General features: G+C 39.1%; 1 protein-coding gene and 1 non-coding gene across 11 annotated transcripts in view; both read left to right on the forward strand.

Annotated features, from left to right (window-relative positions):
• Positions 1 to 15,975, forward strand: part of CCDC148 (coiled-coil domain containing 148) — a 408,125-nt gene that overhangs the window by 140,349 nt on the left and 251,801 nt on the right. For all 10 annotated transcript variants that reach the window (XR_003793865.1, XR_003793866.1, XR_003793868.1 and 7 more), the window contains one exon: positions 2,361 to 2,567. Coding sequence is in view for 6 of the 10 variants with exons in the window: in XM_029224755.1 (XP_029080588.1) it covers positions 2,361 to 2,567 (207 nt within the window). In the remaining 4 variants the exon portion in view is untranslated. The remainder of the gene's footprint in view (positions 1 to 2,360; positions 2,568 to 15,975) is intronic.
• On the forward strand, positions 3,313 to 3,461 carry LOC114897354. Its single transcript, XR_003794079.1, has one exon. It is a non-coding gene; the product is annotated as a U12 minor spliceosomal RNA (small nuclear RNA).

Genomic DNA, 15,975 nt, shown 5'->3' on the forward strand with positions numbered 1-15,975 from the left:
AGGTCAGTGTGGTACATAAAAAGGTGGGAGATCCCTCTGGCCACATGCACTCTTCTGTGGCTTACTTGCCACAGAGAGCTTCACCATGGTCCCCTGGGTTGCTCTGCTAGTGTTGACCTCCAGGTGTCTGTACATTCACCTGCCCATTTCAGAGGTTCTGCCATCTCTGAGTCTTGCCTGAAAATGGGGTGCCTGCTCCTGCATTCACACAGCCTACCACACCTCAGTCCTTCTAGTCGTGGGGAAGCCAACACTTGCCTTGGGAGCTGGTGCCTACCTACACCATCCCCACCACAACTCCACTTGATCCCCCTAGACGGGTCTAAACACAAATGCCCCAAATTCATAACTCAGAGACCTGGCTGAAATTTCCCTGGGAAGTTATGGTTACATTCTTTAGTGGACAAGGTCACATAGACAAGGAAACAGAAGTTACCATGTCACCAGTGAATTTCATAGTAACTCACTTTAAAACATATATGTAAACAAACATGCATAGACTCTTACCTTTTTTTTAAAAAATAAATTTATTTATTTATTTTTGGCTACGCTGGGTCTTCGTTGCTGCGCACAGGCTTTTCTCCAGCTGCGTCGAGCTGGGGCTACTCTTCGTTGTGGTGCATGGGTTTCTCATTGCAGTGGCCTCTCGTTGCAGAGCACGGGCTCTAGGCACGCGGGCTTCAGTGGTTGTGGCACGTGGGCTCACTAGTTGTGGCTCGTGGGCTTCAGAGTGCAGGCTCAGCAGTTGTGGCACACGGGCTCAGCTGCTCCACGGCATGTAGAATCTTCCCGGACCAGGGCTTGAACCCATGTTACCTGCAGGGAAGTCCGACTCTTACCTTTTAAATAGGCCATGCTATAAAATATTATCATATACTCTGCATTTTGTAATTGTTTTAAATCAAGCAAGTAACAATACTAACGTGTATAGAATTTATCCTATGTCAGTCATGTGTAAACTCCTGTAATGCACATAACAGTGGATGAGAGAAGTACTATAGTTATCCTTACTTTTCAGGTGAAGAAACTGAGGCAAAGGCCACACAACTAGTATGACCAACCTCTCTTATCCTTTCCCACCCACCAACCCCCACCCAATTATTTGTTTTAATTCTGACCTTTATTTTATAGCAAATCCTTGTTGTGTAAAAAACATGTTATATAATAATTCATTCTGTCTGGATTTTACAAAACTCTTAATTTACTAAATTAGATCTTTCTTTTTATTCCCTATAGATTCTGTTTGCTTCTGTGACCAGCTGTCATTTTTAACTGTGTAGATTTTTATATTTGCCTACTATTAATATGATAAAGATTTTTGCATTTACTTCTTACATTGGGATAATTAGTATGCATTTCTGAATGGTGTATACTTCCTTAATGTTTGCCAAGTTTTAAGCATATTCTTGGCTTAGGGAAATAAAGCTAAGAAGTTTACCAAACAGAATTTAGAAGCTGATATTTGGTTTCAGTGAAGCCATAGCCCGTTTCATTATGTACTTAATTAACCATACCTAAGTTATTTTTTTTAGGTAGGACCAACCTTATGCTGCTTGCTAGCTTCTTTTCTCACATTGCTTAGGGGTTAGGTAATGTATCAAATTCAGAGATGTGGTCTATACTGGCAAAATAAAGAATTATTTAGAGCACTGACTCTCAATTGCAGGAGACACACCTTTATATAAGTATTTCAGAATCACCTACAGAGATTTTTCGAACTACTCAGGCTATCTCCCGTCCTGTTCTTTCCCTCAAGACTCAAATCTCCCAGGGTTGGGATTCACTGGCAGCAGGAACTATTGGTACCTATGTAAGAATATCATGTCCCTCAGGAGTGTGGGATGGGAAGGGCTACTGTCATTGCTATAAATACTTCAAGTTTAGATGTCTGAACATCTGATTGTTTCAGTAATCAAGGGCAAACTGAGTTTTCAGGATTATTGTGGCAATTTTTAATGTTTATTAGCATATATCTAACTGAAGCACCTGGAGTCACTGTTAATACAGCAAAGCTGATTTAAAGATGGAGTATTTTTGAAATTATATGTAGGGGAGATCATATTTTCTGCTCATAGATTCATTGCTATATAGGGGTAGAAGTTGTTTTAGGGCTGTCTGGTCTGACTCCATCCTGTATAAAACTTAAAAACGTTTAATGACTGGTCCTCAGTCACCAGTTAGCCATGGGCTCAGAACTCTGGGACTGGTACTTGGTCCTGGTTGTTGTATTTACTATTAAGATGTTTGTCCCTTATTTTTCAAAATCATTGGTTATAATTCATTTTATTCACTTTTGTAACAATGACATAAAGCGTAGGCTCAGTTTCATAATAAGCGTTTACCACCTGTTATCTTTTCAGGTCGAACATGAAAAATATTGTGACCAATATCGCTTTGCTAAGGAGCAGCGAAAGATCCTGATATCAAGTTGGAGTAAGAATAGGAGAGACTTTATACAGAAGGCTGTGCTGACAGTGGCCGAGGCCTGTGCAACTCATGAAATGGAAAACATGTTGGTTAAGGATAGGAAAAAGCAACAGGAAGTGTGTGCTGATCTGAAAGCCAAGGTGAGACGCTTTGCAGAAGGTGCTTTAGTATTTGCCTGGGTATTCACTTAAGAATTCATTTTTCCCTTTTGTTCAATTCCAACCTAAAGTCCCATTTCTCTAAAAAGCCTATTTTGAATACAATTGTTAGTTCAAACCATATGAAATTGAAATTCTTTTAGATCAAAAATTGTGAACAATCAACAATTTCATACAGTTCAACCTGAAGTTACTATAACAGGAGGTGAGTATTGAAGTTTTGATTGAGGATGTCCAATACCAACCACAAATGCTGTACATCAGAGTGAGGTGCTGGATGAAAATGCAGAATGTAATTATAAAGTAAATGTCTGATGCTGCTTCAGACTCATGGACCTCTCATTCACATTAAAGATGTTTTTTTAAAAAAGGGTCAAATTATGAAGAGGAGGGAGGATTTGTGAAGAGAAACATTGAGGAGAGCTTGATGGGCTGTGTGTGAGCACTCAGCAGAGTGAGAGGGGGAGCAGACAGGGTTTTCCTCCTGCTCAGACCCAGCAAGGGGCCTCCAGGATGACTTGGAGAGTTGAGTGTGTAACCCCTGTAGTTGGAGGCTTGAGCACTGGTGTCTGACGCTTGCAGGGAAATATAGAGGAATTACGTTAGTGGCAGAACTGAAAACAAGAGTGGCTGCTGTGCCTGGTCACGGGTGCATGAGTTCTGGAGGCCCCATGTGAATATGGCCTCTCTAGGAGCGTTGGAAGGGCCACCAAACATGAATTGTATCATGCCTTAAACTTATGAGTAAGGAAAATAATGATTTGGGGTGGTGCCAAATCCTTACTGCTAATGTGAGGTGAATTTTTGAGTGGGTAAAGGTTGCCCCTAAGGTGACCTGCTTATTTTGCAGGATGCCTGGGAGTTGTGATTTGGCAATCCCCCTTATACTTAAAGAGTAGAATGGTCTGAACCATACAAACTGGAGAAGCTGAGACAGGACCCGGGAGCTAACTAATTCCCCGAGCAGGGGACTGGTCGGACCTCACAAAATTGCCAACAATATTATTACCCATGAAACTGTTGAACCTGGAGTTGGTGACCTTAGCGAGCTCTCTGAAACTTAGTAGTTCTGTAACTGCAGTATAATGCCAACTGCTTGTTTGTGGTTGAGAAATAAAGATACATGTGGCATACGCACACACACAGTTGTATTGAGTTACAGCATACATACAGTGCCCAAATATTAATTTACTGATAAATGACATGGTAGGATGATGATGGTGCAACAAGAAATTATATTCTCTTGATAGAAAAAATAAGCTGGTAGATGTTATATTATAGCAGTTAATAGCATATAGAAACAAATGTCTCTATTTTAAAACATTAGAGGAAAAATGTCTGCTCTGCATTTTTTTCTTTTTTTAATATTTATTTATTTGGTTGTGCCAGGTCTTAGTTGCGGCAGGCGGGCTCCTTAGTTGCGGCATGCATGTGGGATCTAGTTCCCTGACCAGGGATTGAATCCGGGCCCCCTGCATTGGGAGCGCAGAGTCTTAACCACTGCACCACCAGGGAAGTCCCTGCATTTTTTTAAACAAAAATATATTTCTTTTGACATTGCATAAGCTTAGGACCTAAAAGCAATAGAAGCTGCATCAAGCCCTATCTACCATGGGCTACAGAGCTAATGTGTGTTTCTTCTCCATCTGTGACTGATTAGGAACACTCAGTGACTAAAAAAAAAAGGTGGAGGGTAGTCAGGGGCCACGACAAGTCCTTATATACTCCTAGTCTGTTTATACTCATTTTGCACACATTATCATTAGTCCTTAAACTATGCTGTAGGTGATATTTTCTTTTTATTGTATTACCTTGAGGTAAACATACATGCAGTAGAGCACACAGAACCTAAGTGTGCTATTGAATAAAGTTTTATAAATATATGCTGCCCATAGAAATACCATCAGGGTCGAGGTATAGAACCGCTCAGAAGACTCTCTCATGCCTTTTCTCAGTATATACTGGCCCCATTCATGACCACTATTCTGAATTCATCACCATAGGTTAGTTTTGCTTATTGGTGAATTTCATATGAATCGAATCATACAGTATATACTCTTTTATACTTCTTTCACTCATCATATCTGTGAGTTTCGTCCTTGTTGCATGTTGCAATTATTTGTTCTTTTTTATAGCTGGGTAGTACTTCCTACATAATATACATGTGCCGCAATTTATTTGTATGTTCTCCTATTGATGGGAATTTGAGTTGCTTTCAGGTTTTTGCTGTTATGATAATGGTGCTATGGACATTCTTGAACATGTCTTATGGTGGCCATAGGCCCTCATATCTCTTGGATAAGTACCTAGGAGTGGAATCGCTGCATCATAAGGCTCATGGGTGTTTCACTTTAGTAAAGACTGCCAAATAGTTTTCCAAAGTGGTTATATAAATTTGCAGCCACTTTCAGTTGCTCCATATCCTCACCAACATTGATGTTGCCAATCTTTCATTTCAGCTAATCTGATGGATGTGTAGTGGCACCTCATTATGATTTTCATTTGCATTTAGAATAAAGATATTGAGCAGCTTTTCTTATGCATATTGGCCATTTGAATATTCTCTTTTGTGAAATGGCCACTTAAGTCCTTTGCCCATTTTTCTATTCCATCGCCTGCCTTTTTTTCTTACTCATTTGTATGTTCTTTATATATTCTGTATGCAGGTTCTGTTTTTTTCTCCCAATCTGTAACTTGTCTCTTCACACTCTTAACATTGTTTTTTCATAAACAAACCTTCTTAATTTTAACGAAATTCTGTTTTTTTAAATTTTAAATGTCTTTGAGGTATAAGTTATATACTGTACAAATCACCCTTTTTAGTGTACAGTTCTGAGTTTTGACAAATGCCTGACACGTAACCTCCCCTACAGTCAGGATGTAGAACTGTTCCATCACTGTCAGCCATCCTTCATGCCTCTTTGTAGTCAACACCTAACCCACCTTCAGCCTTTGGCAGCTACTGATCTCTGTCCCTATAGTTTGCCTATTCTAAAATGTCATATAAATGTAAAGTATGCGCTTTTTTGAGTCTGGCTTTTTTCGCTTAGCATAATGCCTTTGAAATCCAGCCACGTTATTGTGTATGTCAATAGTTTCGTCGTTTTTATTGCTGTGTAGTATTCCATGATATGGGTTTATCACAGTTTATCCATTCACCAGTTGTCTTCAGTTTTTGGCAATTAGTGGCACTTTGCTTATGGTGGGAGTAGGCTTCAGGCTTTCCCTGTGAACCTGAGCCCAAGAGAGAGACTTGCTCCTCTTGCACCTTCTGCTGCAGTAGGTTCTTACTAGCCCCTTGCTACCCTGGCTGGGGAAGAGGCATTCTGCTTTCTTGGTTCAGCCTCAGTCTTGGGCAGGACCTATGTCCCTGGGTCTTGGGGCCAGGACCTACTCAGTAGCTGTGCCCTCCTCCCCAGGGCAGATGAACTCCAGACTCGCCTCTGGTCTTACTTGTTCCTGTGAGGGAGAGAGCTTGCTGCTTCTTCCCCAGGAGAGGAAGATTTCTTTGTTCCCTTTCCCCAGCTGTAAAGGGTCTATACTTGCGCCCTGGTGGGTTTGCTGCTCTGCATCCCTCCCCACCCACAGCGCCTTTTGTTCAGTAGGGTTTTGTTCCTCTCTCGCTGATTTGCACACCCATAGGGGACTTCCTCTGCTCGCTTACCCTGACCTCCATCTTTCTTAGGAGCATTCTGTGAGGTTTGTAGAGAAAAGCCTGTGAAGGGGTGTAAATTCCCCTTACGTCTGTAGCTTCCATGGGTTTTATACAGAAGCTAACACTCTGCCACAGCAGCAATTGTTAAAGTGTAACTATGGGATCATCACAGAGTTTTACCTGCAATCTTCTTATCCCTTCTAGGATGGCCTTGTCTTTCCCAGGGGCTCTGCCTCAGGTAAGCCAGTCTGTCTTACCAGAAAGGTAAGACATCTACCTTTCTTTAAATCTCAGGCTGGTTTATTGCCCCATGACCTCTTCTCCGATGGGTTCAAGAAAAGTTTTGATGTTGTAGGCTATTCAGCTTTTTCTTGTGGTTAAAGTTGGAGCAACATTTTCCTGCTTTCTGGAAGGTCCTAATGAAATACTATTTATCAATCTTTTATGTGCTCTATTTAAGAAATCATTGGCTAGTGGCATGGGGTCATTTTCAAAGGTCTGAGATTTTTCTGCCCAGCAAAGCTCTTGCCAGAGGTTTGGGCTCCACCCAAAACAGTGAGGTGGAACAGCAATAAATGGTAACCTGAAGGTGGAAGAGAATTAGTTAAAGGAAAATGTGTATGGGGAATTTTCCAGGAACAGTCCAGACAAGAAAACTGATAGGAGGGCAAGAGTCAGCATTAAGCACCTGCCGGGTTTACTGGGGACAGCATCAGTCACCAGTCCAATGAGAACTCTGCTTCTCCCCTTTACCTCTCCTCCCCTTTTCCCTCCCACTCCTGGACTCTGATGGCCTAAGCATGTAGGGAATGAAAGGAAATGTTATCTTCTGAATAAAGAGGGAAGAGTTGCTTAATCTCTTAGAACTAGACAATTTAATTTTGAATCAAGACTGTATTTTGTGACTTAAAGTGACTGTGGGACCCTCTGTAACCCAAGAGTGAGCCATGGGTTCTGCTTAGTTTTCATCTAGTGACAGGAGAAACATCTGAATGGGGGACAAAAATAAGGCAGTATTTTGATTATTTCCCATACATTATGCTGCCCAACGTATCAGGCGTATTCTGTGGAGAGCCCCCAACATCTCAGGCATTCGAATAGATGCTTTATAGGCATTTTCTGATATTGCCCTCAATGACAAATCCAAGTTAAAATGTGCAAGGGGTGCTGTAGAGCACTCACCCATGAAATCAGGAGCTGGGGTCAGTGGAGACAACATAATATGGAGTCTCCACAGAGACACATGGTCACAATATGGTGAACAACTATCTCTGAACTTTTGGAGTTGCAGCCTCCAAAGAGTAAATGTGGGCAGAGAGTGGAGAAATTGGAACATAAAGTAAATTGTGGTAAAATGGATTCTATTTTCCATAGAGACAGTGTTATCGTTGGAGTCTGTGTTCCTGATCAAGGACTGAGACTCAGTAAATTATAGCTCGGACCAAAAATATATCATAAAAGAAAAGGGGTAACTCTATCGATTCGGTAGTAATTAAAAATATTAAATTATGCTCATTTTTTTTAACCTGTAAAGAAACTTGGAGATTTATCCCTAGTTTTCATTTTACAAGTCTGAAGGGTGAAGTCCTGAAAGATAAAGTGACCCGCCTTAAGGTTCACGCCAGCTCAGTTGATTTGAAATTCCATATTATTACTGCCCTACACAGCTTTGCATACAAGAATCTTACAAAATAATAGAAGACATTTATTATACTGTGGGCCCCAATGTGCTATAAAATAGACTCACAGAATGTGAAAAATATTACTTCATTGTGTCATAAATTTGACCTTTCTAAAACCAACATGCTAGCTATAATAAACATTAGTTAAACATTTAACCATAATTTTGTTCTTAGTCTTGGAATTTAAAGGGGCTTGTGGGGGATGATTTAGACGATTTGTGTCTTTAAGAAAAGAGTTAAAGGAATTTTGAAATAATGAGTTCTCTGTCTCTGTTTTATTTTGGTTTTCCATCAGTAACTGCTGCTGTAGCAAGTAGAGGCTTTTAGGCCTCTCACAAGAGGGCTGAGATGAAAGTGGGAAAGTAGAGCTCTTATTCTCCTGCTCCCACCAAACCTGCTCTTTGTTGCCCTAAATTTTCCTAGACTACCAGCCCCAGACCGTCCTGGCACTAGCCTAGACCACTCTGTTAGCTGTGCACTTGATTCCTTAACATCCTCGTCTGTCTACAGAATGGCTGGGGAGCCTCATTACCAGATCTGTCTCACAGTTGACTTTCTCTGTGTCCATACTGGGTGGCCAAGTACTACTAAGGAAAAGTCATCTTATCTGGACTCTCAATGAAATGTCAGCATGGGAATCCTTAGTCTTGTCCTTTGTTCACCAGTTCTTCCTATTCCCCTTATCACTGTTTCAAAGGATCACCTGTCCTTACAAGACTCTTAACCTAACACCATACACCCTCCCCACCAGACTCCCAGGAGACAACCCACTTGCTACTTTATCAATAAAATGAAGTCATGGAGGTATGAAATCAACCCTTAATTCCTGCCTTGCCCACCCTGTGTCTGTCTCCTGCTAGTCCCCTGCTTCCCTCCCGATGGAGGATGTGATGTCTTCTACACAATGACATCCAGTCCTTCCCTCTGATGTTTGGGACTCTGACCCATCTAACCACTTTAGAAATTGGGTTCTACTGATTATCCCCTTTCCTTATTTTTTCTTTATTTTTACTCTGTGGGGTATTTCTCTCAGTCATCCTCTAGGACCTGGGCAGTCCCTATTCTCTACCCTTTCATTTGAAATCAACCTTTTGAAAGAATAATCTAGATTATATTTTTCTCCAGGACTTGTGACCTCTCCACTCCACCAAAATCCTCTCCTCTCTCCAAAGTGACCAGTGACCTCCATATTACCTAATCCAGTCAACACTTTTCCTTCCTGATCCTAGTGGACCTCTCACACTGAAAAATCTATGTCTCCTATACAACTGCAAGCAGGAACCCCATCTTATTCATCCTGGTATAACATACACCCCCTCCAACTCCTCTACCCCTCCAACACCTCCCCCGCATCAGATTTTTCAGTGATTGGAACACATTTGGTGCTGAGTAACTTTTGTCGAAGTATGTAATAAGGCTTAGGCATTTTTTTCTCTTCTTCTTAATAACCTCTTGAGATAGTACTATTTTCACTACCTTCTTTCTGCCTTATTTATGAGGGAATCTTGCTGTAGAAACAAGTGTGTGGATGTGCAAAGTCATTAAGAAATGAAGTACAAGTCTTAATTGTCAACACTGAATACGCTTCAGAGTCACGTGACTTTAAAAAGAAAACCTGATAATCTATAAAACTGAGGTATATTTTGGGCATGAATCATGTTACCAGGCACTTAGTTTTCTTCTCGACTTCATCTTGTTTTTGTGCCTTTTTCCCCCATCTCTAGCTAATGAACATCCTAACCAAGAAGCCATAGTAGTTAGGGAAATCAGATAATGATGGGGTAGAAGACACCTTTTTGAATAAATAGCATTTGAGCACCCTTTCCACACTTTGATCATTTCTCATGGCATCAACTCCTCCCATAATCTCCCTTCTCCACAGATTTCAGCCTCCTTTGCTTCTGGAGAATAGACTTAGACTTAGGTTTTACAAATCGGATGGTGTATGGTACTTTAATTTAAAATGTAGTTTTTGAGTTCCAATTCCAGTGATAATGAATAACCGATACCACCATAAACAACTATAAAACATGAACAAAATATTATTTTAAAAAATGTTTGCAGGCATTGGACAGCCAGTGCCTGGATAAGATCCTTGAAATAAAACTTTGAAGGTGAGCCCTATATTTGCTCAGAATTTCTTCCTGACATCCTGTGTTTTTTCTTTTTTCTTTTTTTTCCCCCATGCTACACGGATTTCAGGATCTTAGTTCCCCAATCAGGGATTGAACCTGGGTCCTCGGCAGTGAAAGCGTGGAGTCCTAACCACTGGACTGCCAGGAAATTCCCCTGACATCATCTTTTAATATAAGGTGGAGAGAGAAATAACCCAAGCAGAAAATTATAATCTTGATAGGTGAAGGAAGCAGATATTGGAGTTTGGCCTACAAAGGCACCTGAGATTTGGAGGATAGGGTACCAGAGATGAAGGTACAGCAGATAAAGAGCCTCCAAAATGCCTACAAAAATATCTCATGGGCCCTTTGCCAAATTATAAGCTCTGAATGCAGAGAATGAGATGCCAAAAGGCCAAGAGAAAAACTACTGGAAGGCTGATAACTGAATAGAAATTTCAGAGGTCACACAGTTTTGGGGAGGTGTAGATACTTGAGTCCTAGCCCAGCTTATGTGGAGAAATCCTGGTGAACATTCTAGACGTTCAGCTGAAACTCCAGGAAGGTCATGCCTTGAGGGTATGGGCTGCACTCGAGGATTATGGACAAAACTGAAACAGACCTACCATAAAAAAAGTAAAAATAAATCATCAACACAATCCAGGAGATTTTGTGGCAATTTAACTACCTTCCAGACTAAAGACTCAACACTGTTTAGAGAAAAATAATATAACTTAGAGCTTCTAGGATATATCCTTCACAATGTTCAGCCCCAGATAAAAATTACCAAACATTCAAAGAAACAGGAAAAAGTGACTGATTATAAAGGAATAAAACAGTCTCAGAAATGAACTAGATATTGCAGTTAAAAGGTAAGAACTACAAAATAATTATGACAAATGTGTTAAAGAAAATGGAAGAAAAGATGAAAAAATGGATGAAAATATGGAATATTTCAGTAGAGAATTAGAATATATAAAAATGAATCAAATGGACATTCTAGAAATGTAAAATACAATACCTGAATTTAAGAACTCATTGGATGAGCCTTAAGAGCAGACTAGACATTATGAGAAGGCAGAATTAATGAACTTGTAGATCAATAGAATATCTTCAAAATGAAGTACATAAAGAGAAAAATAATAAAATGAAAGCAGAATAGAGAACATAAGAGAGATATGGAACATAGTAAAAAGGTTTAATATACAGGTAATTGAAGTCCCAGAAAGAGGAGAGAGAGAATGAGATAGAGACAGTATTGAAGAAATAACATACAAGAGCTTACCAAATTTGATGAATGACATTAATCTATATTTTCAAGAAACTCAGCAAACTCCTAACTAAGATGGATAAATACAAAGAAAAGTATTCCGAGGCACATATAATGAAACTACTGAAATGAAAGGTAAAGAGAAACACAGTTATATGAAGAGACAGATATGGCATGGAGAGCCATCTTGCTGGTGTGATCCCAAGCAAATACAGCATGTTCTGGGGTCAGTGATGATGGCAGCAACTTCCTGATTGTGCCAGAGCCAGTATGACCTTTGCCAGACCAGCTCTGTGATGTGTGGTTCTAGATGTTACTCCTGAAAACTTAGTCTAGAGCTTGCTTCTCAGACCCTTCCAAAGACTGTGAACTTTCTAAAGCCCTTTAATTCTTTCCTTCTTTAACTAGGGTGGATTCTCTTTTGCACAACTAATAAATTGACACAGATGATGTCTGGGTCTTGCTGTGGTATTCTAACTTGCCTGTGTGCTGACTGCAGGTTAAGATGAGCAGGAGTTGGAACCAATAATGGCCCATCACTTACCTGGTCAAGCTGGAACTGATGCTCTAGGCACACGGGACCCTATATAGGATCACCTTAAAGGGAGAGGTAACCACAAAAAACTTACCCATCTGTCACATGGCCTGAAGGACTAGATGCAGGGGAAAGGTTGCTTTTACCACACGATAACAATCTTTCAATGTCCACAGTGTTATTTACTTCTATTTATATTTCTGGCATCATCTCAGGGGTGTTTTCTTTGGTTATGAGAGATAATGCAAGTTTCTTCTTGGGAATTAATGATCCTCACATTATATGTTTCCTGGATCAAAAAAGAAAAAAAATGCAGTTAGAAAAACTTGGATATTTAGTTTACCACAGGAACTGGCAAGGATTCAGTGGTTTTTGCCAATTTAGAGCATTTGTTCATGAATATCTCGGTGTGGTTAACTGTGCCATGCACCATCCACACAATCAGTGTTATCGATGAATCTCGTACAGTGCTGGATGGACCCAGGGGCCCTATAGTCTCTGCAGGTGGAGACATTCACAGAGAAGTTCTCTGTGGTTAACCTTAGATATAGTATCAGCAGAATCAAGAGAGCTTTGAGGAATCATAGGCATTGATACTAGAGTGATTTTTGCTCACAGAGGCAGATGGCATTTTCTCTATACAGCTATATTATGCTATCTGTGGCTCTTGGCAGGTAGCTAATTGAAATTGCACAGGGCTTAGGGACTTGATGAATCTATGTATTTGTTCCAAATAATATATTCAAAGTAGCCCTACTCTTAAAATGTCTTAGTTTTAAAAAACATATTTGTCAGCATTGGGGTCTATTTATAAAGTCTAAAAGAGACTGTACTTTTTAATGTTCTTTGCAACAAGAGCCTTATGTTTCAATGGCAAGTCATAACAATTCACAAGATGTCTTGCAAATGAGGATACTTCATGTGACATACATTGTATGGGATATTTGTATTTTACAGTAACTTTGTTCAGTATAACTTCAGGAAATCATAATTGCAAGGACTGGGTAATTTAAGAGAGGAAGCCACAACTTGGAGTCGGAAAGCCAGTATTTTAAAAAATTTTTATTAAAAGTGAATACATATCTACTAAAAAAAATGTGTGCCTCAATTAACAGAATAGAGAATCCAGAAATAGGCCCACACATCCATGGTCAATTGATTTTAAACAAAGATACAAAGTCAATTTTGTGGAGAAAGGGTAGTTTTATGTACAAATGGTGTGGGAACCATTGAATATTCAGATGCAAAAATAAATGAATCTTGATACATACCTTGTGACCTATACAAAAATTAACTCAAAATGGATCACTGACCTAAGTGTAAAACTGAAAACTACAAAACACAGGGAAAGACAACATAGGAGAAAATCTTTACGACCTTGGGTTGGACAAAGATTTCTTAAACACGACACCAAAAGCACTACCCCTAAAAGTAAGAAAAAATGACCATTTGGACTTTCTCAAAATTAAGAATTCCTGCTCATAGAAAGATACTGTGAAGACAATAAAAAGGCAGGCCTTCCAGTAGGAGAAGATATTTGCAAATCACATATCTGATGAAGGACTTGTATTTGAATTTATAAAGAATTATCAGGATTTACGAAGTGTTTTGTTTACTTAATGATAAGTAAACAAACAACTCAATTAAAAAGTAAAATATTAGAAAAATCACAAAACAAGTTTTATGGCAAATAAGACATGAAAATATGCTCAATATTATTAGTCATTAGAGAAAAGAAAATTAAAACCATCATGGGATATAAGTATATACCTATTAGTCTAAAATAAAAAATCTGACCATACCAAATATTGCCAAAATGTGGAACAACTTGAATTCTCATACATTCCTGGTCGGACTGCAAACTGATAGTCACTTTGCAAAACATTATTGCAATTTTTTGTTTTTGGAAGTGCATCATATGAGTTTATTGACACTTCTAAGAAGCCCAAGAAGACCTATTTTGAATAGGTTTCTAAATACAGAATTTTTTATAAGTATTTATGCAGACCTTTCATGATATATATTACAGAGAGGCAAGATTTCCTACTCTTTTTTTTTTGTTCTTTTTTTTTTTAATTCAAACAAAAAGTCACAAAAATTTTAATCATCCTCATCACTTCACTCAGTCCCATGTAATTAATTTTTTTTATCTTGATCTTTTGTTAGCGCTTTTATGAATTCATCAGTTTTCCATTAGAGTTCTGAAAATGCTTAGTCATTCAGTTCAGCAGTATAGTCAGTTACCAGAAACGTGTACTTGTCAGAGTCTTTTCCATGAATTCCTTGAAGATGAAACCCTTTTATAGGAACATTTTTGCAAAAGCATCAGAGTCCACCCAGAACTGTCTGTAAATGACTAGACTTAAAAATGACCATGGTTAAAGATTTGATGAAAGTTCATAGTAATGCAGTTGACAAGGAAATTTAGTTATTTCTGAGATATACATTTTAAAGTAATAACTAGAATTATGACTTATAACATTATACCAGAACGTATAAGATTTTTAGAAATTTCATGCAATGTCTGAAACATTTATATTAACATATTTCCATACAAATAACCCAAAGAAAGTTTAGTATTAGTTGTTTTTAGTTTGTTTGTTTGTTTGTTTATACTGCAGGTTCATATTAGTCATCAATTTCATACACATCAGTGTATACATGTCAATCCCAATCGCCCAGTTCAGCACACCACCATCCCCACCCCACCGTGGTTTTCCCCCCTTGGTGTCCATACGTTTGTTCTGTACATTTGTGTCTCAACTTCTGCCCTGCAAACCGGTTCATCTGTACCATTTTTCTACGTTCCACATACATGCGTTAATATACGATATTTGATTTTCTCTTTCTGACTTACTTCACTCTGTATGACAGTCTCTAGATCCATCCACATCTCAACAAATGACTCAATTTAGTTCCTTTTTATGGGTGAGTAATATTCCATTGTGTATATATATATATATATATATATATATATACACCACATCTTCTTTATCCATTCATCTGTCGATGGGCATTTAGGTTGCTTCCATGACCTGGCTATTGTAAATAGTGCTGCAGTGAACATTGGGGTGCATGTGTCTTTTTGAATTATGGTTTTCTCTGGATATATACCCAGTAGTGGGATTGCTGGATCATATGGTAATTCTATTTTTAGTTTTTTAAGGAACCTCCATACTTTTCTCCATAGTGGCTGTATCAATTTACATTCCCACCAACAGTGCAAGAGGGTCCCCTTTTCTCTACACCCTCTCCAGCATTTGTTGTTTGTAGATTTTCTGACTATGGCCATTTTGACTGGTGTGACATGATACCTCATTGTAGTTTTGATTTGCATTTCTCTAATAATTAGTGATGTTGAGCAGCTTTTCATGTGCTTCTTGGCTATCTGTATGTCTTCTTTGGAGAAATGTCTATTTATGTCTTCTGCCCATTTTTGAATTGGGTTTCTTTAATATTGAGCTGCATGAGCTGTTTATAATTTTGGAGATTAATCCTTTGTCAGTTGATTCTTTTGCAAATATTTTCTCCCATTCTGAGGGTTGTCTTTTTGTCTTGTTTATGGTTTCCATTGCTGTGCAAAAGCTTTTAAGTTTCATTAGGTCCTATTTGTTTATTTATTTATTTTAATTTTTAGAGTACGTGGGCCTCTCACTCTTGTGGCCTCTCTTGCTGCGGAGCACAGGCTCCAGACGCGCGGGCTCAGCAGCCATGGCTCACGGGCCCAACCGCTCCGCAGCATGTGGGATCCTCCCAGACCGGGGCACAAACCCGTGTCCCCTGCATCGGCAGGCAGACTCTCAACCACTGCACCACCAAGGAAGCCCTGTTTATTTTTGTTTTTATTTCCATTACTCTAGGAGGTGGATCAAAAAAGATCTTGTTGTGATTTATGTCAAATAGTGTTCTTCCTATGTTTTCCTCTAAGAGTTTTATAGTGTCCGGTCTTAACATTTAGGTCTCGAATCCATTTTGAGCTTATTTTTGTGTATGGTGTTAGGGAGTGTTCTAATTTCATTCATTTACATGTAGCTGTCCAGTTTTCCCAGCACCACTTATTGAAGACACTGTTTTTTCTCCATTGTATATCTTTGCCTCCTTTGTTATAGATTACTTGACCATAGGTGCATGGGT

This window comes from Monodon monoceros, unplaced genomic scaffold, assembly GCF_005190385.1.
Source record: "Monodon monoceros isolate NGI ecotype Baffin Bay Population unplaced genomic scaffold, NGI_Narwhal_1 Super_Scaffold_16, whole genome shotgun sequence".
In the NCBI taxonomy this organism is placed as follows: Eukaryota; Metazoa; Chordata; class Mammalia; order Artiodactyla; family Monodontidae; genus Monodon; species Monodon monoceros.